The sequence below is a fragment of the Corella eumyota genome, chromosome 7 (assembly GCF_963082875.1).
Source record: "Corella eumyota chromosome 7, kaCorEumy4.1, whole genome shotgun sequence".
Taxonomy (NCBI): domain Eukaryota; kingdom Metazoa; phylum Chordata; class Ascidiacea; order Phlebobranchia; family Corellidae; genus Corella; species Corella eumyota.
Window position 1 is genome coordinate 6,257,018 of NC_137496.1, and position 24,606 is coordinate 6,281,623.

The following is a 24,606-nucleotide window of genomic DNA, read 5'->3' on the forward strand; positions in this document are numbered from 1 at the left end:
GGCTACCACTTTCCAGTTTACTATTTTGGACAAAGAACCCCAAAAGTACCACAAAATGCAGACACCCAACAACAAGCATCGAATAAAGTCAACACACCACAACAAAAAATCGTGAAAGAAAACAACAACCAACCCGTAAAACCACACCAAGCTGAGCAATCAATGATCAGCAGTGGATCTTCTCAAGCCTCCGGACCGCCGCCTAAACGACCACTCTTTCACCATTCTACACCATCTCACCAACTATCAACATCAAAACTAACAACCATAGACTCTTGTGTATTTATAACCGACGAAGAAAGAAGAACCATAGAACAATACCATCATGAACATAATCTCACATTAGAATGTTCAACCTCATCCGACGATCAAGACTCCACCCCGGAAGGACCCCAAGCAAACCAAACGGTACCTTTTTAACATTTCTCGTAACCTTAAACTTTAATATAATGATTTTTCTAATTTATATTGCTTTCATTCGTTTTATGTATAATATGCTTAACACCTGGAACCCACAGTTAAAACCAACCCATAATCGCAAAAATCAAACCAACGCTAAATTTCACAACCAAAGGCACAAAATAAACCCAATTTTACACAACAACAAATTACCAAAACCTTACCTACCTACTTTCCATAAATCGAAAATAATCTTTTTTAAATACACACCTGGATGACGTCGATGTTAAAAATTACCTCCTTGAACTGCAACGGGCTTGGCGACCCCGTAAAACGCCAAGCCCTTTTTGCCAGCCTTTCTCAGACCCAAAATTCCATAATACTACTGCAGGAAACTCACTCCCACCACCATCTTGAACAGCTCTGGTCCAACGAATGGAAGGCTGGCAAATCCTTTTTCTCCTCCTCCCCCACATCTACCATCGCTCGTGGGGGCGTTGCAATTCTAATAAACACAAATAATTTAATAGCCAAAAACGTTAATCTTACTCCAGACGGCCGCACAATAAGTATCGATATAGATACGTATACCCACACCTTTCACATAGTCAACATTTATGCACCTTGCTCCGGTCATTACAAAAACTTGACTGAAAATACCAACTATTTTAACTCTATCTTTCACCTGGTTTCATCGCAATACCCCACAATTGTAGCTGGTGATTTTAATAACATTGAAAACTTCAAACTCGATCTCAACCCACCAATTATCAACAAAACTAACAATCATTCGTTCTTTCGATTTTGCGAAACCCTTTCTATAGCTGATGCATTAAGGAAACTCCAACCAAAAATAAAACAATATACGTATACCAGTTTAACCAGTCAATCAAGAATAGATAGAATATATACATCAAACCAAATTAAAACAATATCCCACAACATAATACCATGCTGCCTTTCCGACCATGATTTTGTCACAGCAGATCTAACTCTCAGCTCAGCACAAAAAACAAACAAGGGCCAAGGCACTTGGCGAAATAACATCAAAATCTATCTGGACCCATCTTTTACACATTACATATCACATACCATACCACACCTGAACGACAACACAACAGAAATAACAAATACGTGGACTAAAATTAAGAGTTTTATAAAAAATGCCAATATCAAATTCGCCAAAAAGCACTCAAATAATTTTACCGATATGAGAAATAAACTAGAACTACAACTTGAAGAGGCAAAATTAAACTTACAAGGAAATCTAAATCAACAATTGACCCAGAAATATTTCAACCTTAAAAAACAACTGTACAATTTACACAGATCTCATACCAAAAACAAAATTCTGCAAACAATACTTTCCACAACATATACCAACGCCCCGGACAGCTACATATATTCCCTTTTGAAATCAAAAACCGAGCCCACGGAAATCCTCGAACTATACGACGACCATCTTCTGCCCTTTACAAAAACCCGTGAACTCCTAGACATAACTTTCAACTACTATAAAAATATTTACAAGCCACCAACTTTAGTAAACACCCACCCCTTTTTTAACCAACAATTTCCACAATTAACAACAGACCAATCAGATCTCTTAACCAAGCCGATAACAAAAGCAGAAATTCTGACAACAATTAAAAGCCTTACTAAAAACAAAGCCCCAGGCCCTGATGGTCTTTCTAACGAATTGTTTATCTCCCAACAGGAAGCCTTGCTTCCACCTCTGCTAAAACTGTTCAACCATTTTCTTGAAACTGGATTAATCCCAGCAAATTTCAAAACTGGAAAAATTACCCTTATTCACAAAAAAAGCTCCAAATCTGAGATAAAAAATTACCGCCCCATCTCTTTACTAAATTCAGACCTTAAATTGTTTAACAAAATATTAGCCAACCGGATAAAACTCATAACACCATTTTTACTCAGTGGAACCCAATTTGCTCAACCAGGCCTCTCAGTTGTAGGTGCAAGCCTGCTACTGAGAGACATCTACCATAAATTGTCTTACAATAAAGTAACAGGCTACATGCTTTCACTCGACTTTGCCAAGGCTTTCGACTCCATCAGTCATTCTTTCCTGTCGCAAACTCTACAACACTTCAATTTTCCTCAAAAATTCATTAAACTAATCGACACTTTACACTCAGACATTTTCTCCACTATATACATAAATAAACATCCAACATCCCCCGTCCCGATTCGAAACGGTGTCAGACAAGGATGTCCCCTAAGCCTACACTTGTTTACTCTTGCTCTAGAACCGCTACTCCTGTACATGCAACATCAACAAGATGTCATCGGAGTACGACTTACAAGCCGACATACCATCAAAACGGTCGCGTATGCCGACGACATAACCCTGACCCTTACCACCCCCCGGTCCATCCACGCTGCCCTATCAACTCTTCAACTTTTTTCAAATGCCTCCGGACTGAAACTCAATCACGAAAAAACCAAAGCACTGCTTATCAACCCACCCACTGCTGTAATAAACCTACCTCAAAATATCACTTGGACTAATTCTGTAATAACTCCACTTAACATCCCAATTGGAAAACCTAAATTTATAACGCAACATTGGAACCACATATGCCAAAAGATATCCGACGAAGAAAAATGTCTAAGAAAAATATTTTCGACACTAGACCACAAAGCTGTACTTTCCAAAACAAAGCTCCTGCCACATATTATAAATTTTGCATCAGTCTACCCAATGCCAAAAACAAAACAAATCACCATCTCCAACATAATCTTAAGATACGCCCTTAAAAATCAAAATCAATTACAGCTGGAAACCCTGGCACTTACTCGAACTAACGGGGGCTACAATTTCCCCAATATAAGGCTTTACTCGGACCTTTTCTTTCTCAAACCAATATTCTCCCACTTTAATTTTCGTAAAAACAGTACTCCTCCATCTCCGCAAGACTTAACAATCGAATATAATATCGGACTCCTCCTCTCCAAAACGTATGAAATGCCTTATCTAAATTCGATTCCACACGCCGACATACTTACACCACTTTATAAACACTACATCGACATCATTAACAATTACAAATTAACCCCAAAGCACCTCCAATTAAACTCAATCTCAAAACTTTACAAAACCCTGAACAACCAACCTAAACAAGACAACACCACTGTATGGCCGAACATACACAATAACATTCTCTCAAACAACCTAAAAACTATAAATTATAAAATTACTCAAAATGTACTTTCCACCAGATCAACTTTCTTACCCAATCTCCTAGACAATAATTCAAACTGCCCTCTCTGCAATACAAACGCATATGAAACGTCAATCCACTTACTCCACAAATGCAACAAAATTTCTCCCCTTCTCACTTATACCAACAACATTTTTACAAAACTCACTGGACATGACCATAACATATTTCAAAATTCCGACCATATGAACTTAAGCCCACCTTCAACAATTTCAATAGTAAACCTAGACCAATACGTACTACTAATATCAACACTCCACCATAAAATTTGGCAATACAGGAATAAAATAGTCTATGAAAAACATACCTTCTCACAAAAAAAATTAATCGCTTCCTATATTCAATCCATACAATCCAGACTCCACTTTGAAACAAATAAGCCATACCCGATATACATTAGCCAAATAGCCGAATTAGTACAAGTAATACAGACAACAGAACACCACTACCACACAGCAATAACCTAAAAATTAACGTACATAACACTGCCAAAATAAACCTATTTTCTCCTTACTAATCCTTTCAATGTTTTCAATTTTTTACTTTAACTATATGCATGTAAACGCCGTGAACATTTACTATTGTTATTTTGAACTTTAATGTATTTCTCCATTTTCATCACCCGTACTCCTTGTTATTTTCCTTTTTGTTTTTTTTGTTATGAATTACGCGCAATATTCTTTATTTGTATCACCCTTATGTAATGCAAATAAACAAAAAATACAACATGACAGCCCAACAGCAACAGCAACAGTCCGCCGGCAAAGCCAAGAAGACGCCGAAGGCCGCGCCGCCGGCGCACCCCACCTACCGGGTCATGGTCGCCGCCGCCGTGGCCGCGACCAAGAACAAACGCGGCACGTCTCGCCAGGCCATCGTCAGCTACATACGGAGCAACTACGACGTAAAGGACGGCACGGCCAGCCGCAACGTCACCGCCGCCGTCAAGCGAATGACCGCCGACAAGACTCTCGCGCAGACCAAGGGCACGGGCGCGTCCGGCTCTTTCAAGCTTCCCGTCGCCGAGAAGAAGAAGAAGCCCGCCGCCGCCGCCGCCGCCGCTAAAAAGCCGGCCGCCGCCGCAGCAGCGAAGAAGAAGAAGCCCGCGGCCGGCCAGAAGAAGACCGGCACGCCGTCCAAAAACAAGCGGGAGACGGCCAAGAAGTCGGCGCCCGCCGCCTCGAAGAAGGCCACGCCGAAAAAGGCAGCCAAGAAGCCCGCCGCGAAAAAGGCCACGACGGCGGCCAAGAAGCTCGCGGCCGCCAAGCCGAAGCCGAAGAAGCCCGCCGTGAAGAAGGTCGCCGCGAAAAAGTCGACGACGGCGAAAAAGGCCAGCAAGAAGTAGCCGGCGCGGCGTTGCGCCCGTCTGGCGCGCCCTCACACAACGGCTCTTTTCAGGGCCACCCGTTGTTTCAGTCGAGAGAGATTCCCGGGGTCGGGGTAATTACGAAGCCGGCAGGTGGCCGGGCGGCGTCGCTCGCGATCGACCGCCCTTCGACGTTCGGCGCCCCGCGGCGAAGCACGAAACGAGCGGGGTGCGCGCGCTGCACGCCGATTGGTCGCGGCGGTGAAAATGCGCCAAAGCGCGCTTTCGCGTTTCGCTCGCGTCCGACTCGGCCCGTATAAAGGCGCGCGCCGGCCGAAGTCGAGCACATTCTTCAGCGGACAGCGAAGCAGCAACAACAACTCACTCACTTATCAGCAACATGTCAGGACGAGGCAAAGGCGGAAAAGGCTTGGGAAAGGGGGGCGCGAAACGACATCGCAAGGTTCTGCGCGACAACATCCAGGGTATCACGAAGCCCGCGATCAGGCGTCTCGCTCGACGGGGCGGCGTCAAACGAATCTCCGGCCTTATCTACGAAGAGACTCGCGGCGTGCTCAAGGTCTTTCTCGAGAACGTGATTCGCGACGCGGTCACCTACACCGAACATGCAAAACGGAAGACCGTAACCGCGCTCGACGTCGTCTACGCTTTGAAGCGCCAAGGGCGAACGCTGTACGGCTTCGGCGGTTAGGCGGCGGGCCACGCAGGCGACAGCAACACAATCGGCCCTTTTCAGGGCCACCCGTTTAACGCAAGAGAGAGTTACTTAGACCGGCACGCCGGGCGATGTTTTTTTCGCCGCCGAATCGACTCGCCTTCCCGGCCTCGCTCGGCGCCGTTTCATTGGCGCTCAGCGGAGCGCGCTCATTGGCCGCGCGCCGGCGCGCCAATTCTTCGACCAACGGCAAGCGACGCAGTGGCAGTATAAAAGGCGCTTCGAACCGAGCGACGACATCAGTTTCAGTGGAACGTCGTCGCAGTAAACAAGCAGACCAAGCAAAAAGCAAAGAAATGGCAAGAACCAAGCAGACAGCTCGAAAGTCGACAGGAGGCAAGGCGCCTCGCAAGCAGCTCGCCACCAAGGCCGCCCGCAAAAGTGCGCCGGCCACGGGCGGCGTCAAGAAGCCCCACCGTTATCGACCGGGGACAGTCGCGCTGCGCGAGATCAGGCGTTACCAGAAGTCGACCGAGCTGCTCATTCGCAAGCTGCCCTTCCAGCGACTCGTGCGCGAAATCGCGCAGGACTTCAAGACCGACCTCCGCTTTCAGGGCAGCGCCGTGATGGCCCTGCAGGAGGCCAGCGAAGCTTACCTCGTCGGTCTGTTCGAGGACACCAACTTGTGCGCGATCCACGCCAAGCGCGTGACCATCATGCCGAAAGACATCCAGCTGGCCAGGCGAATTCGAGGCGAGAGGGCCTAGGCGAACGCAGCAGCGTGCCGCACCACACAAACGGCTCTTTTCAGAGCCACCCGTTCAACAAGAAAGAGTTCCGAGTAACGTCGGCCGGCGCCGCGCGATTGGCCGACCGGCCGTGCGACGTTCTTTTGCCGCCGAAGCGACCCGCGCTCTCGGCCTCGTTTCGAGAAAGCTAGCCGGTCGGGCAAAAGAGGGAAACCCCCCACTGGCTGCGACAGGCAAGAGAGAAAGAGGCGCGCCGATCGGCCAGCGCGACGTTCTTTTGCCGCCGAAGCGACTCGCGCTCTCGGCCTCGTTTCGAGAAAGCTAGCAGGTCGCGAAAAAAGAGGGAAACCCCCCACTGGCTGCGACACAGCGAGGAGCGGCGGTTGGTTCGCGCACGTGTGTTTGCCGAAAATTGGCAACGAGGGCGCGGCGCAAAATGACGACGAAAACATTCGAAGTCCGGGCATCTCTCTGCAATTCTGTTCGGGTGGCTCTGAAAAGAGCCGTTTCGAGTTTTTTCGTTCGCGCCGTCGTCGTTGCTCAGGCCTTCTTCGAGGTCTTTTTGGGCAAAAGCACGGCCTGGATGTTGGGCAGCACGCCGCCCTGAGCGATCGTGACGCCGCCGAGCAGCTTGTTGAGTTCCTCGTCGTTGCGAATGGCCAGCTGCAAGTGGCGCGGGATGATTCGGGTTTTCTTGTTGTCTCGCGCGGCGTTGCCGGCCAATTCCAACACCTCGGCGCTCAAGTACTCGAGCACGGCGGCCATGTAGACAGGCGCGCCGGCGCCGACGCGCTCCGAGTAGTGACCCTGGCGGAGAAGTCGATGCACGCGGCCGACGGGGAACTGCAGGCCCGCGCGCGACGAGCGGCTCTTCGGCTTTGCCTTCGCTTTGCCTCCGGCGTTTCCTTTACCTCGTCCTGACATGTTGATTCGTAGTTTCGGTTGGTGCTTCAAAGTAAGACTGTGAGGCCGTCGCCGCTCGAGTCGCTTTATATATGCTGCAGTTTTGCGCGCGCCGACCGGTCGTCGACCAATCGCGCGGCGCGCGCCGCAACTCGCTCGACTGCGATTGGTGCCCGTTTCGATGGCCAATTTGCATAAGGGAAAGCCCCCCGTTGTTTCGTATGCGCTGCAGTTAGCGCGCGCGTCGACCAATCGCGTGGCGAGCGCCGCAACTCGCTAGACTGCGATTGGCGCCCGTTTCGATGGCCAATTTGCATAAGGGAAAGCCCCCCGTGGCGAAGGCGGCGGAACGCCGATTGGCCGTTGCCGAGTCGCTCGAACGGCTCGCGCGCCTGCGATTGGCCGGCGCTTCGAGTGCTCATTTGCATAGCGGCGGCTTTAAAAGCGAGCGCGCCGACCAGCCGCCACACTCAGCTCGCAAACCCACCACAACCGCGACAACACGATGGCAGCATCAAAAGGCACGAAGAAGGCAGTCAAGAAGGCCGCGCCGGCCGAAAACAAAAAGAAGCGACGCGCCCGCCGAAAGGAGAGCTTCAGCATCTACATTTACAAGGTGCTCAAGCAGGTGCACCCCGACACCGGCATCTCCAGCAAGGCGATGAGCATCATGAACTCGTTCGTGAACGACATCTTCGAGCGAATCGCGTCCGAGGGCTCGCGCCTGGCAACCTACAACAAGCGGCACACGATCAGCAGCCGCGAAATCCAGACCGCCGTGCGACTGCTCTTGCCCGGCGAACTGGCCAAGCACGCCGTGTCGGAGGGCACCAAGGCCGTGACCAAATACACCAGCTCGAAGTAGTTTTTCGACGACGACGAAAAAAAAAACAGCGAAACGGCTCTTTTCAGAGCCACCCCTCGTGCTCGAAAGAGAAAAGCCACCACGCCCGTTCGCGGGCCCCATCGAAAAACACGTTTATTAATATTTTTATTATCAGACAAAGTTGTTGTTGTTGTTGTTCGCTCGTTCGCAAATAGCGGCGAGAAGATCGAAATTTCGCTCGGGCCCCGGTCGCTCGAGTGCTTTCGGCGGCCGCGCGAGCTCGCAAAACGACGGGACGGCTACGCCCCACGACGGCCAGACCTGCGCCCTTGGGCGCGCCGCGGTTCCTGCGAGGCGCCAAGGCGACGAAAGGCGGCGGCGCGGGCCCGTCGCTCGCCGAACGGGCCGAACGAGGCGAGCAAACTCGCCAAAACGCGGCCCGGCAGCGTTTTGCCGAGGTTCGGCGACCGACCGCGAGCGAAGCTCGGCCACCACGCGCACGGCGACGCGACGGGGGGCTGCGGCGGCCGAAGACGCTCGTTTCGAGCCGCTGCCGAGCTCCGTCCGAGGTCGCGCGGCCGCGCCGCAGCAAGAAACGTGCTCGCGCCTTAGCACAGATTCGCCAGCAAAAGCCGCCGCCAGGCCGATCGCTCCGTTCGCGTCGTTTCGTTTCGGTTCGACAGCGAGCTATTTATAACGCGTCATAGCAGTGGCCGGGCTTTCATAGCGAAAAGCGAAATCGAACGAAGACCAACCAACATGACAGCCCAACAGCAACAGCAACAGTCCGCCGGCAAAGCCAAGAAGACGCCGAAGGCCGCGCCGCCGGCGCACCCCACCTACCGGGTCATGGTCGCCGCCGCCGTGGCCGCGACCAAGAACAAACGCGGCACGTCTCGCCAGGCCATCGTCAGCTACATACGGAGCAACTACGACGTAAAGGACGGCACGGCCAGCCGCAACGTCACCGCCGCCGTCAAGCGAATGACCGCCGACAAGACTCTCGCGCAGACCAAGGGCACGGGCGCGTCCGGCTCTTTCAAGCTTCCCGTCGCCGAGAAGAAGAAGAAGCCCGCCGCCGCCGCCGCCGCCGCTAAAAAGCCGGCCGCCGCCGCAGCAGCGAAGAAGAAGAAGCCCGCGGCCGGCCAGAAGAAGACCGGCACGCCGTCCAAAAACAAGCGGGCCGCGGCCAAGAAGTCGGCGCCCGCCGCCTCGAAGAAGGCCACGCCGAAAAAGGCAGCCAAGAAGCCCGCCGCGAAAAAGGCCACGACGGCGGCCAAGAAGCTCGCGGCCGCCAAGCCGAAGCCGAAGAAGCCCGCCGTGAAGAAGGTCGCCGCGAAAAAGTCGACGACGGCGAAAAAGGCCAGCAAGAAGTAGCCGGCGCGGCGTTGCGCCCGTCTGGCGCGCCCTCACACAACGGCTCTTTTCAGGGCCACCCGTTGTTTCAGTCGAGAGAGATTCCCGGGGTCGGGGTAATTACGAAGCCGGCAGGTGGCCGGGCGGCGTCGCTCGCGATCGACCGCCCTTCGACGTTCGGCGCCCCGCGGCGAAGCACGAAACGAGCGGGGTGCGCGCGCTGCACGCCGATTGGTCGCGGCGGTGAAAATGCGCCAAAGCGCGCTTTCGCGTTTCGCTCGCGTCCGACTCGGCCCGTATAAAGGCGCGCGCCGGCCGAAGTCGAGCACATTCTTCAGCGGACAGCGAAGCAGCAACAACAACTCACTCACTTATCAGCAACATGTCAGGACGAGGCAAAGGCGGAAAAGGCTTGGGAAAGGGGGGCGCGAAACGACATCGCAAGGTTCTGCGCGACAACATCCAGGGTATCACGAAGCCCGCGATCAGGCGTCTCGCTCGACGGGGCGGCGTCAAACGAATCTCCGGCCTTATCTACGAAGAGACTCGCGGCGTGCTCAAGGTCTTTCTCGAGAACGTGATTCGCGACGCGGTCACCTACACCGAACATGCAAAACGGAAGACCGTAACCGCGCTCGACGTCGTCTACGCTTTGAAGCGCCAAGGGCGAACGCTGTACGGCTTCGGCGGTTAGGCGGCGGGCCACGCAGGCGACAGCAACACAATCGGCCCTTTTCAGGGCCACCCGTTTAACGCAAGAGAGAGTTACTTAGACCGGCACGCCGCGCGATGTTTTTTTCGCCGCCGAATCGACTCGCCTTCCCGGCCTCGCTCGGCGCCGTTTCATTGGCGCTCAGCGGAGCGCGCTCATTGGCCGCGCGCCGGCGCGCCAATTCTTCGACCAACGGCAAGCGACGCAGTGGCAGTATAAAAGGCGCTTCGAACCGAGCGACGACATCAGTTTCAGTGGAACGTCGTCGCAGTAAACAAGCAGACCAAGCAAAAAGCAAAGAAATGGCAAGAACCAAGCAGACAGCTCGAAAGTCGACAGGAGGCAAGGCGCCTCGCAAGCAGCTCGCCACCAAGGCCGCCCGCAAAAGTGCGCCGGCCACGGGCGGCGTCAAGAAGCCCCACCGTTATCGACCGGGGACAGTCGCGCTGCGCGAGATCAGGCGTTACCAGAAGTCGACCGAGCTGCTCATTCGCAAGCTGCCCTTCCAGCGACTCGTGCGCGAAATCGCGCAGGACTTCAAGACCGACCTCCGCTTTCAGGGCAGCGCCGTGATGGCCCTGCAGGAGGCCAGCGAAGCTTACCTCGTCGGTCTGTTCGAGGACACCAACTTGTGCGCGATCCACGCCAAGCGCGTGACCATCATGCCGAAAGACATCCAGCTGGCCAGGCGAATTCGAGGCGAGAGGGCCTAGGCGAACGCAGCAGCGTGCCGCACCACACAAACGGCTCTTTTCAGAGCCACCCGTTCAACAAGAAAGAGTTCCGAGTAACGTCGGCCGGCGCCGCGCGATTGGCCGACCGGCCGTGCGACGTTCTTTTGCCGCCGAAGCGACCCGCGCTCTCGGCCTCGTTTCGAGAAAGCTAGCCGGTCGGGCAAAAGAGGGAAACCCCCCACTGGCTGCGACAGGCAAGAGAGAAAGAGGCGCGCCGATCGGCCAGCGCGACGTTCTTTTGCCGCCGAAGCGACTCGCGCTCTCGGCCTCGTTTCGAGAAAGCTAGCAGGTCGCGAAAAAAGAGGGAAACCCCCCACTGGCTGCGACACAGCGAGGAGCGGCGGTTGGTTCGCGCACGTGTGTTTGCCGAAAATTGGCAACGAGGGCGCGGCGCAAAATGACGACGAAAACATTCGAAGTCCGGGCATCTCTCTGCAATTCTGTTCGGGTGGCTCTGAAAAGAGCCGTTTCGAGTTTTTTCGTTCGCGCCGTCGTCGTTGCTCAGGCCTTCTTCGAGGTCTTTTTGGGCAAAAGCACGGCCTGGATGTTGGGCAGCACGCCGCCCTGAGCGATCGTGACGCCGCCGAGCAGCTTGTTGAGTTCCTCGTCGTTGCGAATGGCCAGCTGCAAGTGGCGCGGGATGATTCGGGTTTTCTTGTTGTCTCGCGCGGCGTTGCCGGCCAATTCCAACACCTCGGCGCTCAAGTACTCGAGCACGGCGGCCATGTAGACAGGCGCGCCGGCGCCGACGCGCTCCGAGTAGTGACCCTGGCGGAGAAGTCGATGCACGCGGCCGACGGGGAACTGCAGGCCCGCGCGCGACGAGCGGCTCTTCGGCTTTGCCTTCGCTTTGCCTCCGGCGTTTCCTTTACCTCGTCCTGACATGTTGATTCGTAGTTGCGGTTGGTGCTTCAAAGTAAGACTGTGAGGCCGTCGCCGCTCGAGTCGCTTTATATATGCTGCAGTTTTGCGCGCGCCGACCGGTCGTCGACCAATCGCGCGGCGCGCGCCGCAACTCGCTCGACTGCGATTGGTGCCCGTTTCGATGGCCAATTTGCATAAGGGAAAGCCCCCCGTTGTTTCGTATGCGCTGCAGTTAGCGCGCGCGTCGACCAATCGCGTGGCGAGCGCCGCAACTCGCTAGACTGCGATTGGCGCCCGTTTCGATGGCCAATTTGCATAAGGGAAAGCCCCCCGTGGCGAAGGCGGCGGAACGCCGATTGGCCGTTGCCGAGTCGCTCGAACGGCTCGCGCGCCTGCGATTGGCCGGCGCTTCGAGTGCTCATTTGCATAGCGGCGGCTTTAAAAGCGAGCGCGCCGACCAGCCGCCACACTCAGCTCGCAAACCCACCACAACCGCGACAACACGATGGCAGCATCAAAAGGCACGAAGAAGGCAGTCAAGAAGGCCGCGCCGGCCGAAAACAAAAAGAAGCGACGCGCCCGCCGAAAGGAGAGCTTCAGCATCTACATTTACAAGGTGCTCAAGCAGGTGCACCCCGACACCGGCATCTCCAGCAAGGCGATGAGCATCATGAACTCGTTCGTGAACGACATCTTCGAGCGAATCGCGTCCGAGGGCTCGCGCCTGGCAACCTACAACAAGCGGCACACGATCAGCAGCCGCGAAATCCAGACCGCCGTGCGACTGCTCTTGCCCGGCGAACTGGCCAAGCACGCCGTGTCGGAGGGCACCAAGGCCGTGACCAAATACACCAGCTCGAAGTAGTTTTTCGACGACGACGAAAAAAAAAACAGCGAAACGGCTCTTTTCAGAGCCACCCCTCGTGCTCGAAAGAGAAAAGCCACCACGCCCGTTCGCGGGCCCCATCGAAAAACACGTTTATTAATATTTTTATTATCAGACAAAGTTGTTGTTGTTGTTGTTCGCTCGTTCGCAAATAGCGGCGAGAAGATCGAAATTTCGCTCGGGCCCCGGTCGCTCGAGTGCTTTCGGCGGCCGCGCGAGCTCGCAAAACGACGGGACGGCTACGCCCCACGACGGCCAGACCTGCGCCCTTGGGCGCGCCGCGGTTCCTGCGAGGCGCCAAGGCGACGAAAGGCGGCGGCGCGGGCCCGTCGCTCGCCGAACGGGCCGAACGAGGCGAGCAAACTCGCCAAAACGCGGCCCGGCAGCGTTTTGCCGAGGTTCGGCGACCGACCGCGAGCGAAGCTCGGCCACCACGCGCACGGCGACGCGACGGGGGGCTGCGGCGGCCGAAGACGCTCGTTTCGAGCCGCTGCCGAGCTCCGTCCGAGGTCGCGCGGCCGCGCCGCAGCAAGAAACGTGCTCGCGCCTTAGCACAGATTCGCCAGCAAAAGCCGCCGCCAGGCCGATCGCTCCGTTCGCGTCGTTTCGTTTCGGTTCGACAGCGAGCTATTTATAACGCGTCATAGCAGTGGCCGGGCTTTCATAGCGAAAAGCGAAATCGAACGAAGACCAACCAACATGACAGCCCAACAGCAACAGCAACAGTCCGCCGGCAAAGCCAAGAAGACGCCGAAGGCCGCGCCGCCGGCGCACCCCACCTACCGGGTCATGGTCGCCGCCGCCGTGGCCGCGACCAAGAACAAACGCGGCACGTCTCGCCAGGCCATCGTCAGCTACATACGGAGCAACTACGACGTAAAGGACGGCACGGCCAGCCGCAACGTCACCGCCGCCGTCAAGCGAATGACCGCCGACAAGACTCTCGCGCAGACCAAGGGCACGGGCGCGTCCGGCTCTTTCAAGCTTCCCGTCGCCGAGAAGAAGAAGAAGCCCGCCGCCGCCGCCGCCGCCGCTAAAAAGCCGGCCGCCGCCGCAGCAGCGAAGAAGAAGAAGCCCGCGGCCGGCCAGAAGAAGACCGGCACGCCGTCCAAAAACAAGCGGGCCGCGGCCAAGAAGTCGGCGCCCGCCGCCTCGAAGAAGGCCACGCCGAAAAAGGCAGCCAAGAAGCCCGCCGCGAAAAAGGCCACGACGGCGGCCAAGAAGCTCGCGGCCGCCAAGCCGAAGCCGAAGAAGCCCGCCGTGAAGAAGGTCGCCGCGAAAAAGTCGACGACGGCGAAAAAGGCCAGCAAGAAGTAGCCGGCGCGGCGTTGCGCCCGTCTGGCGCGCCCTCACACAACGGCTCTTTTCAGGGCCACCCGTTGTTTCAGTCGAGAGAGATTCCCGGGGTCGGGGTAATTACGAAGCCGGCAGGTGGCCGGGCGGCGTCGCTCGCGATCGACCGCCCTTCGACGTTCGGCGCCCCGCGGCGAAGCACGAAACGAGCGGGGTGCGCGCGCTGCACGCCGATTGGTCGCGGCGGTGAAAATGCGCCAAAGCGCGCTTTCGCGATTCGCTCGCGTCCGACTCGGCCCGTATAAAGGCGCGCGCCGGCCGAAGTCGAGCACATTCTTCAGCGGACAGCGAAGCAGCAACAACAACTCACTCACTTATCAGCAACATGTCAGGACGAGGCAAAGGCGGAAAAGGCTTGGGAAAGGGGGGCGCGAAACGACATCGCAAGGTTCTGCGCGACAACATCCAGGGTATCACGAAGCCCGCGATCAGGCGTCTCGCTCGACGGGGCGGCGTCAAACGAATCTCCGGCCTTATCTACGAAGAGACTCGCGGCGTGCTCAAGGTCTTTCTCGAGAACGTGATTCGCGACGCGGTCACCTACACCGAACATGCAAAACGGAAGACCGTAACCGCGCTCGACGTCGTCTACGCTTTGAAGCGCCAAGGGCGAACGCTGTACGGCTTCGGCGGTTAGGCGGCGGGCCACGCAGGCGACAGCAACACAATCGGCCCTTTTCAGGGCCACCCGTTTAACGCAAGAGAGAGTTACTTAGACCGGCACGCCGCGCGATGTTTTTTTCGCCGCCGAATCGACTCGCCTTCCCGGCCTCGCTCGGCGCCGTTTCATTGGCGCTCAGCGGAGCGCGCTCATTGGCCGCGCGCCGGCGCGCCAATTCTTCGACCAACGGCAAGCGACGCAGTGGCAGTATAAAAGGCGCTTCGAACCGAGCGACGACATCAGTTTCAGTGGAACGTCGTCGCAGTAAACAAGCAGACCAAGCAAAAAGCAAAGAAATGGCAAGAACCAAGCAGACAGCTCGAAAGTCGACAGGAGGCAAGGCGCCTCGCAAGCAGCTCGCCACCAAGGCCGCCCGCAAAAGTGCGCCGGCCACGGGCGGCGTCAAGAAGCCCCACCGTTATCGACCGGGGACAGTCGCGCTGCGCGAGATCAGGCGTTACCAGAAGTCGACCGAGCTGCTCATTCGCAAGCTGCCCTTCCAGCGACTCGTGCGCGAAATCGCGCAGGACTTCAAGACCGACCTCCGCTTTCAGGGCAGCGCCGTGATGGCCCTGCAGGAGGCCAGCGAAGCTTACCTCGTCGGTCTGTTCGAGGACACCAACTTGTGCGCGATCCACGCCAAGCGCGTGACCATCATGCCGAAAGACATCCAGCTGGCCAGGCGAATTCGAGGCGAGAGGGCCTAGGCGAACGCAGCAGCGTGCCGCACCACACAAACGGCTCTTTTCAGAGCCACCCGTTCAACAAGAAAGAGTTCCGAGTAACGTCGGCCGGCGCCGCGCGATTGGCCGACCGGCCGTGCGACGTTCTTTTGCCGCCGAAGCGACCCGCGCTCTCGGCCTCGTTTCGAGAAAGCTAGCCGGTCGGGCAAAAGAGGGAAACCCCCCACTGGCTGCGACAGGCAAGAGAGAAAGAGGCGCGCCGATCGGCCAGCGCGACGTTCTTTTGCCGCCGAAGCGACTCGCGCTCTCGGCCTCGTTTCGAGAAAGCTAGCAGGTCGCGAAAAAAGAGGGAAACCCCCCACTGGCTGCGACACAGCGAGGAGCGGCGGTTGGTTCGCGCACGTGTGTTTGCCGAAAATTGGCAACGAGGGCGCGGCGCAAAATGACGACGAAAACATTCGAAGTCCGGGCATCTCTCTGCAATTCTGTTCGGGTGGCTCTGAAAAGAGCCGTTTCGAGTTTTTTCGTTCGCGCCGTCGTCGTTGCTCAGGCCTTCTTCGAGGTCTTTTTGGGCAAAAGCACGGCCTGGATGTTGGGCAGCACGCCGCCCTGAGCGATCGTGACGCCGCCGAGCAGCTTGTTGAGTTCCTCGTCGTTGCGAATGGCCAGCTGCAAGTGGCGCGGGATGATTCGGGTTTTCTTGTTGTCTCGCGCGGCGTTGCCGGCCAATTCCAACACCTCGGCGCTCAAGTACTCGAGCACGGCGGCCATGTAGACAGGCGCGCCGGCGCCGACGCGCTCCGAGTAGTGACCCTGGCGGAGAAGTCGATGCACGCGGCCGACGGGGAACTGCAGGCCCGCGCGCGACGAGCGGCTCTTCGGCTTTGCCTTCGCTTTGCCTCCGGCGTTTCCTTTACCTCGTCCTGACATGTTGATTCGTAGTTGCGGTTGGTGCTTCAAAGTAAGACTGTGAGGCCGTCGCCGCTCGAGTCGCTTTATATATGCTGCAGTTTTGCGCGCGCCGACCGGTCGTCGACCAATCGCGCGGCGCGCGCCGCAACTCGCTCGACTGCGATTGGTGCCCGTTTCGATGGCCAATTTGCATAAGGGAAAGCCCCCCGTTGTTTCGTATGCGCTGCAGTTAGCGCGCGCGTCGACCAATCGCGTGGCGAGCGCCGCAACTCGCTAGACTGCGATTGGCGCCCGTTTCGATGGCCAATTTGCATAAGGGAAAGCTCCCCGTGGCGAAGGCGGCGGAACGCCGATTGGCCGTTGCCGAGTCGCTCGAACGGCTCGCGCGCCTGCGATTGGCCGGCGCTTCGAGTGCTCATTTGCATAGCGGCGGCTTTAAAAGCGAGCGCGCCGACCAGCCGCCACACTCAGCTCGCAAACCCACCACAACCGCGACAACACGATGGCAGCATCAAAAGGCACGAAGAAGGCAGTCAAGAAGGCCGCGCCGGCCGAAAACAAAAAGAAGCGACGCGCCCGCCGAAAGGAGAGCTTCAGCATCTACATTTACAAGGTGCTCAAGCAGGTGCACCCCGACACCGGCATCTCCAGCAAGGCGATGAGCATCATGAACTCGTTCGTGAACGACATCTTCGAGCGAATCGCGTCCGAGGGCTCGCGCCTGGCAACCTACAACAAGCGGCACACGATCAGCAGCCGCGAAATCCAGACCGCCGTGCGACTGCTCTTGCCCGGCGAACTGGCCAAGCACGCCGTGTCGGAGGGCACCAAGGCCGTGACCAAATACACCAGCTCGAAGTAGTTTTTCGACGACGACGAAAAAAAAAACAGCGAAACGGCTCTTTTCAGAGCCACCCCTCGTGCTCGAAAGAGAAAAGCCACCACGCCCGTTCGCGGGCCCCATCGAAAAACACGTTTATTAATATTTTTATTATCAGACAAAGTTGTTGTTGTTGTTGTTCGCTCGTTCGCAAATAGCGGCGAGAAGATCGAAATTTCGCTCGGGCCCCGGTCGCTCGAGTGCTTTCGGCGGCCGCGCGAGCTCGCAAAACGACGGGACGGCTACGCCCCACGACGGCCAGACCTGCGCCCTTGGGCGCGCCGCGGTTCCTGCGAGGCGCCAAGGCGACGAAAGGCGGCGGCGCGGGCCCGTCGCTCGCCGAACGGGCCGAACGAGGCGAGCAAACTCGCCAAAACGCGGCCCGGCAGCGTTTTGCCGAGGTTCGGCGACCGACCGCGAGCGAAGCTCGGCCACCACGCGCACGGCGACGCGACGGGGGGCTGCGGCGGCCGAAGACGCTCGTTTCGAGCCGCTGCCGAGCTCCGTCCGAGGTCGCGCGGCCGCGCCGCAGCAAGAAACGTGCTCGCGCCTTAGCACAGATTCGCCAGCAAAAGCCGCCGCCAGGCCGATCGCTCCGTTCGCGTCGTTTCGTTTCGGTTCGACAGCGAGCTATTTATAACGCGTCATAGCAGTGGCCGGGCTTTCATAGCGAAAAGCGAAATCGAACGAAGACCAACCAACATGACAGCCCAACAGCAACAGCAACAGTCCGCCGGCAAAGCCAAGAAGACGCCGAAGGCCGCGCCGCCGGCGCACCCCACCTACCGGGTCATGGTCGCCGCCGCCGTGGCCGCGACCAAGAACAAACGCGGCACGTCTCGCCAGGCCATCGTCAGCTACATACGGAGCAACTACGACGTAAAGGACGGCACGGCCAGCCGCAACGTCACCGCCGCCGTCAAGCGAATGACCGCCGACAAGACTCTCGCGCAGACCAAGGGCACGGGCGCGTCCGGCTCTTTCAAGCTTCCCGTCGCCGAGAAGAAGAAGAAGCCCGCCGCCGCCGCCGCCGCCGCTAAAAAGCCGGCCGCCGCCGCAGCAGCGAAGAAGAAGAAGCCCGCGGCCGGCCAGAAGAAGACCGGCACGCCGTCCAAAAACAAGCGGGCCGCGGCCAAGAAGTCGGCGCCCGCCGCCTCGAAGAAGGCCACGCCGAAAAAGGCAGCCAAGAAGCCCGCCGCGAAAAAGGCCACGACGGCGGCCAAGAAGCTCGCGGCCGCCAAGCCGAAGCCGAAGAAGCCCGCCGTGAAGAAGGTCGCCGCGAAAAAGTCGACGACGGCGAAAAAGGCCAGCAAGAAGTAGCCGGCGCGGCGTTGCGCCCGTCTGGCGCGCCCTCACACAACGGCTCTTTTCAGGGCCACCCGTTGTTTCAGTCGAGAGAGATTCCCGGGGTCGGGGTAATTACGAAGCCGGCAGGTGGCCGGGCGGCGTCGCTCGCGATCGACCGCCCTTCGACGTTCGGCGCCCCGCGGCGAAGCACGAAACGAGCGGGGTGCGCGCGCTGCACGCCGATTGGTCGCGGCGGTGAAAATGCGCCAAAGCGCGCTTTCGCGTTTCGCTCGCGTCCGACTCGGCCCGTATAAAGGCGCGCGCCGGCCGAAGTCGAGCACATTCTTCAGCGGACAGCGAAGCAGCAACAACAACTCACTCACTTATCAGCAACATGTCAGGACGAGGCAAAGGCGGAAAAGGCTTGGGAAAGGGGGGCGCGAAACGACATCGCAAGGTTCTGCGCGACAACATCCAGGGTATCACGAAGCCCGCGATCAGGCGTCTCGCTCGACGGGGCGGCGTCAAACGAATCTCCGGCCTTATCTACGAAGAGACTCGCGGCGTGCTCAAGGTCTTTCTCGAGAACGTGATTCGCGACGCGGTCACCTACACCGAACATGCAAAACGGAAGACCGTAACCGCGCTCGACGTCGTCTACGCTTTGAAGCGCCAAGGGCGAACGCTGTACGGCTTCGGCGGTTAGGCGGCGGGCCACGCAGGCGACAGCAACACAATCGGCCCTTTTCAGGGCCACCCGTTTAACGCAAGAGAGAGTTACTTAGACCGGCACGCCGCGCGATGTTTTTTTCGCCGCCGAATCGACTCGCCTTCCCGGCCTCGCTCGGCGCCGTTTCATTGGCGCTCAGCGGAGCGCGCTCATTGGCCGCGCGCCGGCGCGCCAATTCTTCGACCAACGGCAAGCGACGCAGTGGCAGTATAAAAGGCGCTTCGAACCGAGCGACGACATCAGTTTCAGTGGAACGTCGTCGCAGTAAACAAGCAGACCAAGCAAAAAGCAAAGAAATGGCAAGAACCAAGCAGACAGCTCGAAAGTCGACAGGAGGCAAGGCGCCTCGCAAGCAGCTCGCCACCAAGGCCGCCCGCAAAAGTGCGCCGGCCACGGGCGGCGTCAAGAAGCCCCACCGTTATCGACCGGGGACAGTCGCGCTGCGCGAGATCAGGCGTTACCAGAAGTCGACCGAGCTGCTCATTCGCAAGCTGCCCTTCCAGCGACTCGTGCGCGAAATCGCGCAGGACTTCAAGACCGACCTCCGCTTTCAGGGCAGCGCCGTGATGGCCCTGCAGGAGGCCAGCGAAGCTTACCTCGTCGGTCTGTTCGAGGACACCAACTTGTGCGCGATCCACGCCAAGCGCGTGACCATCATGCCGAAAGACATCCAGCTGGCCAGGCGAATTCGAGGCGAGAGGGCCTAGGCGAACGCAGCAGCGTGCCGCACCACACAAACGGCTCTTTTCAGAGCCACCCGTTCAACAAGAAAGAGTTCCGAGTAACGTCGGCCGGCGCCGCGCGATTGGCCGACCGGCCGTGCGACGTTCTTTTGCCGCCGAAGCGACCCGCGCTCTCGGCCTCGTTTCGAGAAAGCTAGCCGGTCGGGCAAAAGAGGGAAACCCCCCACTGGCTGCGACAGGCAAGAGAGAAAGAGGCGCGCCGATCGGCCAGCGCGACGTTCTTTTGCCGCCGAAGCGACTCGCGCTCTCGGCCTCGTTTCGAGAAAGCTAGCAGGTCGCGAAAAAAGAGGGAAACCCCCCACTGGCTGCGACACAGCGAGGAGCGGCGGTTGGTTCGCGCACGTGTGTTTGCCGAAAATTGGCAACGAGGGCGCGGCGCAAAATGACGACGAAAACATTCGAAGTCCGGGCATCTCTCTGCAATTCTGTTCGGGTGGCTCTGAAAAGAGCCGTTTCGAGTTTTTTCGTTCGCGCCGTCGTCGTTGCTCAGGCCTTCTTCGAGGTCTTTTTGGGCAAAAGCACGGCCTGGATGTTGGGCAGCACGCCGCCCTGAGCGATCGTGACGCCGCCGAGCAGCTTGTTGAGTTCCTCGTCGTTGCGAATGGCCAGCTGCAAGTGGCGCGGGATGATTCGGGTTTTCTTGTTGTCTCGCGCGGCGTTGCCGGCCAATTCCAACACCTCGGCGCTCAAGTACTCGAGCACGGCGGCCATGTAGACAGGCGCGCCGGCGCCGACGCGCTCCGAGTAGTGACCCTGGCGGAGAAGTCGATGCACGCGGCCGACGGGGAACTGCAGGCCCGCGCGCGACGAGCGGCTCTTCGGCTTTGCCTTCGCTTTGCCTCCGGCGTTTCCTTTACCTCGTCCTGACATGTTGATTCGTAGTTGCGGTTGGTGCTTCAAAGTAAGACTGTGAGGCCGTCGCCGCTCGAGTCGCTTTATATATGCTGCAGTTTTGCGCGCGCCGACCGGTCGTCGACCAATCGCGCGGCGCGCGCCGCAACTCGCTCGACTGCGATTGGTGCCCGTTTCGATGGCCAATTTGCATAAGGGAAAGCCCCCCGTTGTTTCGTATGCGCTGCAGTTAGCGCGCGCGTCGACCAATCGCGTGGCGAGCGCCGCAACTCGCTAGACTGCGATTGGCGCCCGTTTCGATGGCCAATTTGCATAAGGGAAAGCTCCCCGTGGCGAAGGCGGCGGAACGCCGATTGGCCGTTGCCGAGTCGCTCGAACGGCTCGCGCGCCTGCGATTGGCCGGCGCTTCGAGTGCTCATTTGCATAGCGGCGGCTTTAAAAGCGAGCGCGCCGACCAGCCGCCACACTCAGCTCGCAAACCCACCACAACCGCGACAACACGATGGCAGCATCAAAAGGCACGAAGAAGGCAGTCAAGAAGGCCGCGCCGGCCGAAAACAAAAAGAAGCGACGCGCCCGCCGAAAGGAGAGCTTCAGCATCTACATTTACAAGGTGCTCAAGCAGGTGCACCCCGACACCGGCATCTCCAGCAAGGCGATGAGCATCATGAACTCGTTCGTGAACGACATCTTCGAGCGAATCGCGTCCGAGGGCTCGCGCCTGGCAACCTACAACAAGCGGCACACGATCAGCAGCCGCGAAATCCAGACCGCCGTGCGACTGCTCTTGCCCGGCGAACTGGCCAAGCACGCCGTGTCGGAGGGCACCAAGGCCGTGACCAAATACACCAGCTCGAAGTAGTTTTTCGACGACGACGAAAAAAAAAACAGCGAAACGGCTCTTTTCAGAGCCACCCCTCGTGCTCGAAAGAGAAAAGCCACCACGCCCGTTCGCGGGCCCCATCGAAAAACACGTTTATTAATATTTTTATTATCAGACAAAGTTGTTGTTGTTGTTGTTCGCTCGTTCGCAAATAGCGGCGAGAAGATCGAAATTTCGCTCGGGCCCCGGTCGCTCGAGTGCTTTCGGCGGCCGCGCGAGCTCGCAAAACGACGGGACGGCTACGCCCCACGACGGCCAGACCTGCGCCCTTGGGCGCGCCGCGGTTCCTGCGAGGCGCCAAGGCGACGAAAGGCGGCGGCGCGGGCCCGTCGCTCGCCGAACGGGCCGAACGAGGCGAGCAAACTCGCCAAAACGCGGCCCGGCAGCGTTTTGCCGAGGTTCGGCGACCGACCGCGAGCGAAGCTCGGCCACCACGCGCACGGCGACGCGACGGGGGGCTGCGGCGGCCGAAGACGCTCGTTTCGAGCCGCTGCCGAGCTCCGTCCGAGGTCGCGCGGCCGCGCCGCAGCAAGAAACGTGCTCGCGCCTTAGCACAGATTCGCCAGCAAAAGCCGCCGCCAGGCCGATCGCTCCGTTCGCGTCGTTTCGTTTCGGTTCGACAGCGAGCTATTTATAACGCGTCATAGCAGTGGCCGGGCTTTCATAGCGAAAAGCGAAATCGAACGAAGACCAACCAACATGACAGCCCAACAGCAACAGCAACAGTCCGCCGGCAAAGCCAAGAAGACGCCGAAGGCCGCGCCGCCGGCGCACCCCACCTACCGGGTCATGGTCGCCGCCGCCGTGGCCGCGACCAAGAACAAACGCGGCACGTCTCGCCAGGCCATCGTCAGCTACATACGGAGCAACTACGACGTAAAGGACGGCACGGCCAGCCGCAACGTCACCGCCGCCGTCAAGCGAATGACCGCCGACAAGACTCTCGCGCAGACCAAGGGCACGGGCGCGTCCGGCTCTTTCAAGCTTCCCGTCGCCGAGAAGAAGAAGAAGCCCGCCGCCGCCGCCGCCGCCGCTAAAAAGCCGGCCGCCGCCGCAGCAGCGAAGAAGAAGAAGCCCGCGGCCGGCCAGAAGAAGACCGGCACGCCGTCCAAAAACAAGCGGGCCGCGGCCAAGAAGTCGGCGCCCGCCGCCTCGAAGAAGGCCACGCCGAAAAAGGCAGCCAAGAAGCCCGCCGCGAAAAAGGCCACGACGGCGGCCAAGAAGCTCGCGGCCGCCAAGCCGAAGCCGAAGAAGCCCGCCGTGAAGAAGGTCGCCGCGAAAAAGTCGACGACGGCGAAAAAGGCCAGCAAGAAGTAGCCGGCGCGGCGTTGCGCCCGTCTGGCGCGCCCTCACACAACGGCTCTTTTCAGGGCCACCCGTTGTTTCAGTCGAGAGAGATTCCCGCCTGCGTGGCCCGCCGCCCGCAAAAGTGCGCCGGCCACGGGCGGCGTCAAGAAGCCCCACCGTTATCGACCGGGGACAGTCGCGCTGCGCGAGATCAGGCGTTACCAGAAGTCGACCGAGCTGCTCATTCGCAAGCTGCCCTTCCAGCGACTCGTGCGCGAAATCGCGCAGGACTTCAAGACCGACCTCCGCTTTCAGGGCAGCGCCGTGATGGCCCTGAAGGAGGCCAGCGAAGCTTACCTCGTCGGTCTGTTCGAGGACACCAACTTGTGCGCGATCCACGCCAAGCGCGTGACCATCATGCCGAAAGACATCCAGCTGGCCAGGCGAATTCGAGGCGAGAGGGCCTAGGCGAACGCAGCAGCGTGCCGCACCACACAAACGGCTCTTTTCAGAGCCACCCGTTCAACAAGAAAGAGTTCCGAGTAACGTCGGCCGGCGCCGCGCGATTGGCCGACCGGCCGTGCGACGTTCTTTTGCCGCCGAAGCGACCCGCGCTCTCGGCCTCGTTTCGAGAAAGCTAGCCGGTCGGGCAAAAGAGGGAAACCCCCCACTGGCTGCGACAGGCAAGAGAGAAAGAGGCGCGCCGATCGGCCAGCGCGACGTTCTTTTGCCGCCGAAGCGACTCGCGCTCTCGGCCTCGTTTCGAGAAAGCTAGCAGGTCGCGAAAAAAGAGGGAAACCCCCCACTGGCTGCGACACAGCGAGGAGCGGCGGTTGGTTCGCGCACGTGTGTTTGCCGAAAATTGGCAACGAGGGCGCGGCGCAAAATGACGACGAAAACATTCGAAGTCCGGGCATCTCTCTGCAATTCTGTTCGGGTGGCTCTGAAAAGAGCCGTTTCGAGTTTTTTCGTTCGCGCCGTCGTCGTTGCTCAGGCCTTCTTCGAGGTCTTTTTGGGCAAAAGCACGGCCTGGATGTTGGGCAGCACGCCGCCCTGAGCGATCGTGACGCCGCCGAGCAGCTTGTTGAGTTCCTCGTCGTTGCGAATGGCCAGCTGCAAGTGGCGCGGGATGATTCGGGTTTTCTTGTTGTCTCGCGCGGCGTTGCCGGCCAATTCCAACACCTCGGCGCTCAAGTACTCGAGCACGGCGGCCATGTAGACAGGCGCGCCGGCGCCGACGCGCTCCGAGTAGTGACCCTGGCGGAGAAGTCGATGCACGCGGCCGACGGGGAACTGCAGGCCCGCGCGCGACGAGCGGCTCTTCGGCTTTGCCTTCGCTTTGCCTCCGGCGTTTCCTTTACCTCGTCCTGACATGTTGATTCGTAGTTGCGGTTGGTGCTTCAAAGTAAGACTGTGAGGCCGTCGCCGCTCGAGTCGCTTTATATATGCTGCAGTTTTGCGCGCGCCGACCGGTCGTCGACCAATCGCGCGGCGCGCGCCGCAACTCGCTCGACTGCGATTGGTGCCCGTTTCGATGGCCAATTTGCATAAGGGAAAGCCCCCCGTTGTTTCGTATGCGCTGCAGTTAGCGCGCGCGTCGACCAATCGCGTGGCGAGCGCCGCAACTCGCTAGACTGCGATTGGCGCCCGTTTCGATGGCCAATTTGCATAAGGGAAAG

The 24,606-nt window shown here is 58.3% G+C and overlaps 21 protein-coding genes across 21 annotated transcripts; 16 read left to right on the top strand and 5 right to left on the bottom strand.

Moving 5' to 3' along the window:
- The first annotated feature begins 5,350 nt into the window (after positions 1-5,350).
- Positions 5,351-5,662, top strand: LOC145759586 (histone H4). Its single transcript, XM_082573435.1, has one exon. The coding sequence runs from the start codon at positions 5,351-5,353 to the stop codon at positions 5,660-5,662; it is 312 nt and encodes a 103-aa protein (XP_082429561.1).
- A 320-nt stretch (positions 5,663-5,982) lies between these two features.
- On the top strand, positions 5,983-6,393 carry LOC145759584 (histone H3). Its single transcript, XM_082573432.1, has one exon. It carries the CDS (start codon positions 5,983-5,985, stop codon positions 6,391-6,393), a length of 411 nt encoding a protein of 136 aa, XP_082429558.1.
- Positions 6,394-6,915: 522 nt separating this feature from the next.
- LOC145760428 (histone H2A) lies at positions 6,916-7,299 on the bottom strand. Its single transcript, XM_082574316.1, has one exon. The coding sequence runs from the start codon at positions 7,297-7,299 to the stop codon at positions 6,916-6,918; it is 384 nt and encodes a 127-aa protein (XP_082430442.1).
- Positions 7,300-7,783: 484 nt separating this feature from the next.
- Positions 7,784-8,143, top strand: LOC145759585 (histone H2B.1-like). The gene has a single exon (XM_082573434.1). The coding sequence runs from the start codon at positions 7,784-7,786 to the stop codon at positions 8,141-8,143; it is 360 nt and encodes a 119-aa protein (XP_082429560.1).
- A 720-nt stretch (positions 8,144-8,863) lies between these two features.
- LOC145760189 (uncharacterized) lies at positions 8,864-9,481 on the top strand. Its single transcript, XM_082574067.1, has one exon. It carries the CDS (start codon positions 8,864-8,866, stop codon positions 9,479-9,481), a length of 618 nt encoding a protein of 205 aa, XP_082430193.1.
- A 361-nt stretch (positions 9,482-9,842) lies between these two features.
- LOC145759294 (histone H4) lies at positions 9,843-10,154 on the top strand. Its single transcript, XM_082573091.1, has one exon. It carries the CDS (start codon positions 9,843-9,845, stop codon positions 10,152-10,154), a length of 312 nt encoding a protein of 103 aa, XP_082429217.1.
- Positions 10,155-10,474: 320 nt separating this feature from the next.
- LOC145759099 (histone H3) lies at positions 10,475-10,885 on the top strand. The gene has a single exon (XM_082572841.1). The coding sequence runs from the start codon at positions 10,475-10,477 to the stop codon at positions 10,883-10,885; it is 411 nt and encodes a 136-aa protein (XP_082428967.1).
- Positions 10,886-11,407: 522 nt separating this feature from the next.
- LOC145760430 (histone H2A) lies at positions 11,408-11,791 on the bottom strand. The gene has a single exon (XM_082574318.1). It carries the CDS (start codon positions 11,789-11,791, stop codon positions 11,408-11,410), a length of 384 nt encoding a protein of 127 aa, XP_082430444.1.
- A 484-nt stretch (positions 11,792-12,275) lies between these two features.
- On the top strand, positions 12,276-12,635 carry LOC145760554 (histone H2B.1-like). The gene has a single exon (XM_082574472.1). It carries the CDS (start codon positions 12,276-12,278, stop codon positions 12,633-12,635), a length of 360 nt encoding a protein of 119 aa, XP_082430598.1.
- Positions 12,636-13,355: 720 nt separating this feature from the next.
- On the top strand, positions 13,356-13,973 carry LOC145760190 (uncharacterized). Its single transcript, XM_082574068.1, has one exon. The coding sequence runs from the start codon at positions 13,356-13,358 to the stop codon at positions 13,971-13,973; it is 618 nt and encodes a 205-aa protein (XP_082430194.1).
- Positions 13,974-14,334: 361 nt separating this feature from the next.
- LOC145759293 (histone H4) lies at positions 14,335-14,646 on the top strand. The gene has a single exon (XM_082573090.1). The coding sequence runs from the start codon at positions 14,335-14,337 to the stop codon at positions 14,644-14,646; it is 312 nt and encodes a 103-aa protein (XP_082429216.1).
- Positions 14,647-14,966: 320 nt separating this feature from the next.
- LOC145759098 (histone H3) lies at positions 14,967-15,377 on the top strand. Its single transcript, XM_082572840.1, has one exon. It carries the CDS (start codon positions 14,967-14,969, stop codon positions 15,375-15,377), a length of 411 nt encoding a protein of 136 aa, XP_082428966.1.
- Positions 15,378-15,899: 522 nt separating this feature from the next.
- Positions 15,900-16,283, bottom strand: LOC145760425 (histone H2A). The gene has a single exon (XM_082574313.1). It carries the CDS (start codon positions 16,281-16,283, stop codon positions 15,900-15,902), a length of 384 nt encoding a protein of 127 aa, XP_082430439.1.
- A 484-nt stretch (positions 16,284-16,767) lies between these two features.
- Positions 16,768-17,127, top strand: LOC145760429 (histone H2B.1-like). The gene has a single exon (XM_082574317.1). It carries the CDS (start codon positions 16,768-16,770, stop codon positions 17,125-17,127), a length of 360 nt encoding a protein of 119 aa, XP_082430443.1.
- Positions 17,128-17,847: 720 nt separating this feature from the next.
- Positions 17,848-18,465, top strand: LOC145760191 (uncharacterized). The gene has a single exon (XM_082574069.1). The coding sequence runs from the start codon at positions 17,848-17,850 to the stop codon at positions 18,463-18,465; it is 618 nt and encodes a 205-aa protein (XP_082430195.1).
- A 361-nt stretch (positions 18,466-18,826) lies between these two features.
- Positions 18,827-19,138, top strand: LOC145759292 (histone H4). The gene has a single exon (XM_082573089.1). It carries the CDS (start codon positions 18,827-18,829, stop codon positions 19,136-19,138), a length of 312 nt encoding a protein of 103 aa, XP_082429215.1.
- Positions 19,139-19,458: 320 nt separating this feature from the next.
- LOC145759097 (histone H3) lies at positions 19,459-19,869 on the top strand. Its single transcript, XM_082572838.1, has one exon. It carries the CDS (start codon positions 19,459-19,461, stop codon positions 19,867-19,869), a length of 411 nt encoding a protein of 136 aa, XP_082428964.1.
- A 522-nt stretch (positions 19,870-20,391) lies between these two features.
- On the bottom strand, positions 20,392-20,775 carry LOC145760424 (histone H2A). The gene has a single exon (XM_082574310.1). It carries the CDS (start codon positions 20,773-20,775, stop codon positions 20,392-20,394), a length of 384 nt encoding a protein of 127 aa, XP_082430436.1.
- Positions 20,776-21,259: 484 nt separating this feature from the next.
- On the top strand, positions 21,260-21,619 carry LOC145760562 (histone H2B.1-like). The gene has a single exon (XM_082574481.1). The coding sequence runs from the start codon at positions 21,260-21,262 to the stop codon at positions 21,617-21,619; it is 360 nt and encodes a 119-aa protein (XP_082430607.1).
- Positions 21,620-22,339: 720 nt separating this feature from the next.
- Positions 22,340-23,395, top strand: LOC145760192 (uncharacterized). Its single transcript, XM_082574070.1, has 2 exons — positions 22,340-22,953; positions 23,029-23,395. The coding sequence occupies exons 1-2, from the start codon at positions 22,340-22,342 to the stop codon at positions 23,393-23,395; spliced, it is 981 nt and encodes a 326-aa protein (XP_082430196.1).
- Positions 23,396-23,917: 522 nt separating this feature from the next.
- Positions 23,918-24,301, bottom strand: LOC145760427 (histone H2A). Its single transcript, XM_082574315.1, has one exon. The coding sequence runs from the start codon at positions 24,299-24,301 to the stop codon at positions 23,918-23,920; it is 384 nt and encodes a 127-aa protein (XP_082430441.1).
- Between the last annotated feature and the right edge of the window lie 305 nt (positions 24,302-24,606).

What these genes read in the sequence shown, in the direction of transcription:
- LOC145759293 (XM_082573090.1), top strand. Translation starts at nt 14,335, where the DNA reads ATGTCAGGACGAGGCAAAGGCGGAAAAGGCTTGGGAAAGGGGGGCGCG.
- LOC145760191 (XM_082574069.1), top strand. Translation starts at nt 17,848, where the DNA reads ATGACAGCCCAACAGCAACAGCAACAGTCCGCCGGCAAAGCCAAGAAG.
- LOC145760189 (XM_082574067.1), top strand. Translation starts at nt 8,864, where the DNA reads ATGACAGCCCAACAGCAACAGCAACAGTCCGCCGGCAAAGCCAAGAAG.
- LOC145759585 (XM_082573434.1), top strand. Translation starts at nt 7,784, where the DNA reads ATGGCAGCATCAAAAGGCACGAAGAAGGCAGTCAAGAAGGCCGCGCCG.
- LOC145759292 (XM_082573089.1), top strand. Translation starts at nt 18,827, where the DNA reads ATGTCAGGACGAGGCAAAGGCGGAAAAGGCTTGGGAAAGGGGGGCGCG.
- LOC145759097 (XM_082572838.1), top strand. Translation starts at nt 19,459, where the DNA reads ATGGCAAGAACCAAGCAGACAGCTCGAAAGTCGACAGGAGGCAAGGCG.
- LOC145760562 (XM_082574481.1), top strand. Translation starts at nt 21,260, where the DNA reads ATGGCAGCATCAAAAGGCACGAAGAAGGCAGTCAAGAAGGCCGCGCCG.
- LOC145760425 (XM_082574313.1), bottom strand. Translation starts at nt 16,283, where the DNA reads ATGTCAGGACGAGGTAAAGGAAACGCCGGAGGCAAAGCGAAGGCAAAG.
- LOC145760428 (XM_082574316.1), bottom strand. Translation starts at nt 7,299, where the DNA reads ATGTCAGGACGAGGTAAAGGAAACGCCGGAGGCAAAGCGAAGGCAAAG.
- LOC145760427 (XM_082574315.1), bottom strand. Translation starts at nt 24,301, where the DNA reads ATGTCAGGACGAGGTAAAGGAAACGCCGGAGGCAAAGCGAAGGCAAAG.
- LOC145760429 (XM_082574317.1), top strand. Translation starts at nt 16,768, where the DNA reads ATGGCAGCATCAAAAGGCACGAAGAAGGCAGTCAAGAAGGCCGCGCCG.
- LOC145760192 (XM_082574070.1), top strand. Translation starts at nt 22,340, where the DNA reads ATGACAGCCCAACAGCAACAGCAACAGTCCGCCGGCAAAGCCAAGAAG. An exon ending in GCGAAAAAGGCCAGCAAGAA is followed by an intron (nt 22,954 to 23,028) that starts GTAGCCGGCGCG and finishes CCGTTGTTTCAG; the next exon opens with TCGAGAGAGATTCCCGCCTG.
- LOC145760430 (XM_082574318.1), bottom strand. Translation starts at nt 11,791, where the DNA reads ATGTCAGGACGAGGTAAAGGAAACGCCGGAGGCAAAGCGAAGGCAAAG.
- LOC145759098 (XM_082572840.1), top strand. Translation starts at nt 14,967, where the DNA reads ATGGCAAGAACCAAGCAGACAGCTCGAAAGTCGACAGGAGGCAAGGCG.
- LOC145759584 (XM_082573432.1), top strand. Translation starts at nt 5,983, where the DNA reads ATGGCAAGAACCAAGCAGACAGCTCGAAAGTCGACAGGAGGCAAGGCG.
- LOC145759294 (XM_082573091.1), top strand. Translation starts at nt 9,843, where the DNA reads ATGTCAGGACGAGGCAAAGGCGGAAAAGGCTTGGGAAAGGGGGGCGCG.
- LOC145760554 (XM_082574472.1), top strand. Translation starts at nt 12,276, where the DNA reads ATGGCAGCATCAAAAGGCACGAAGAAGGCAGTCAAGAAGGCCGCGCCG.
- LOC145760424 (XM_082574310.1), bottom strand. Translation starts at nt 20,775, where the DNA reads ATGTCAGGACGAGGTAAAGGAAACGCCGGAGGCAAAGCGAAGGCAAAG.
- LOC145759586 (XM_082573435.1), top strand. Translation starts at nt 5,351, where the DNA reads ATGTCAGGACGAGGCAAAGGCGGAAAAGGCTTGGGAAAGGGGGGCGCG.
- LOC145760190 (XM_082574068.1), top strand. Translation starts at nt 13,356, where the DNA reads ATGACAGCCCAACAGCAACAGCAACAGTCCGCCGGCAAAGCCAAGAAG.
- LOC145759099 (XM_082572841.1), top strand. Translation starts at nt 10,475, where the DNA reads ATGGCAAGAACCAAGCAGACAGCTCGAAAGTCGACAGGAGGCAAGGCG.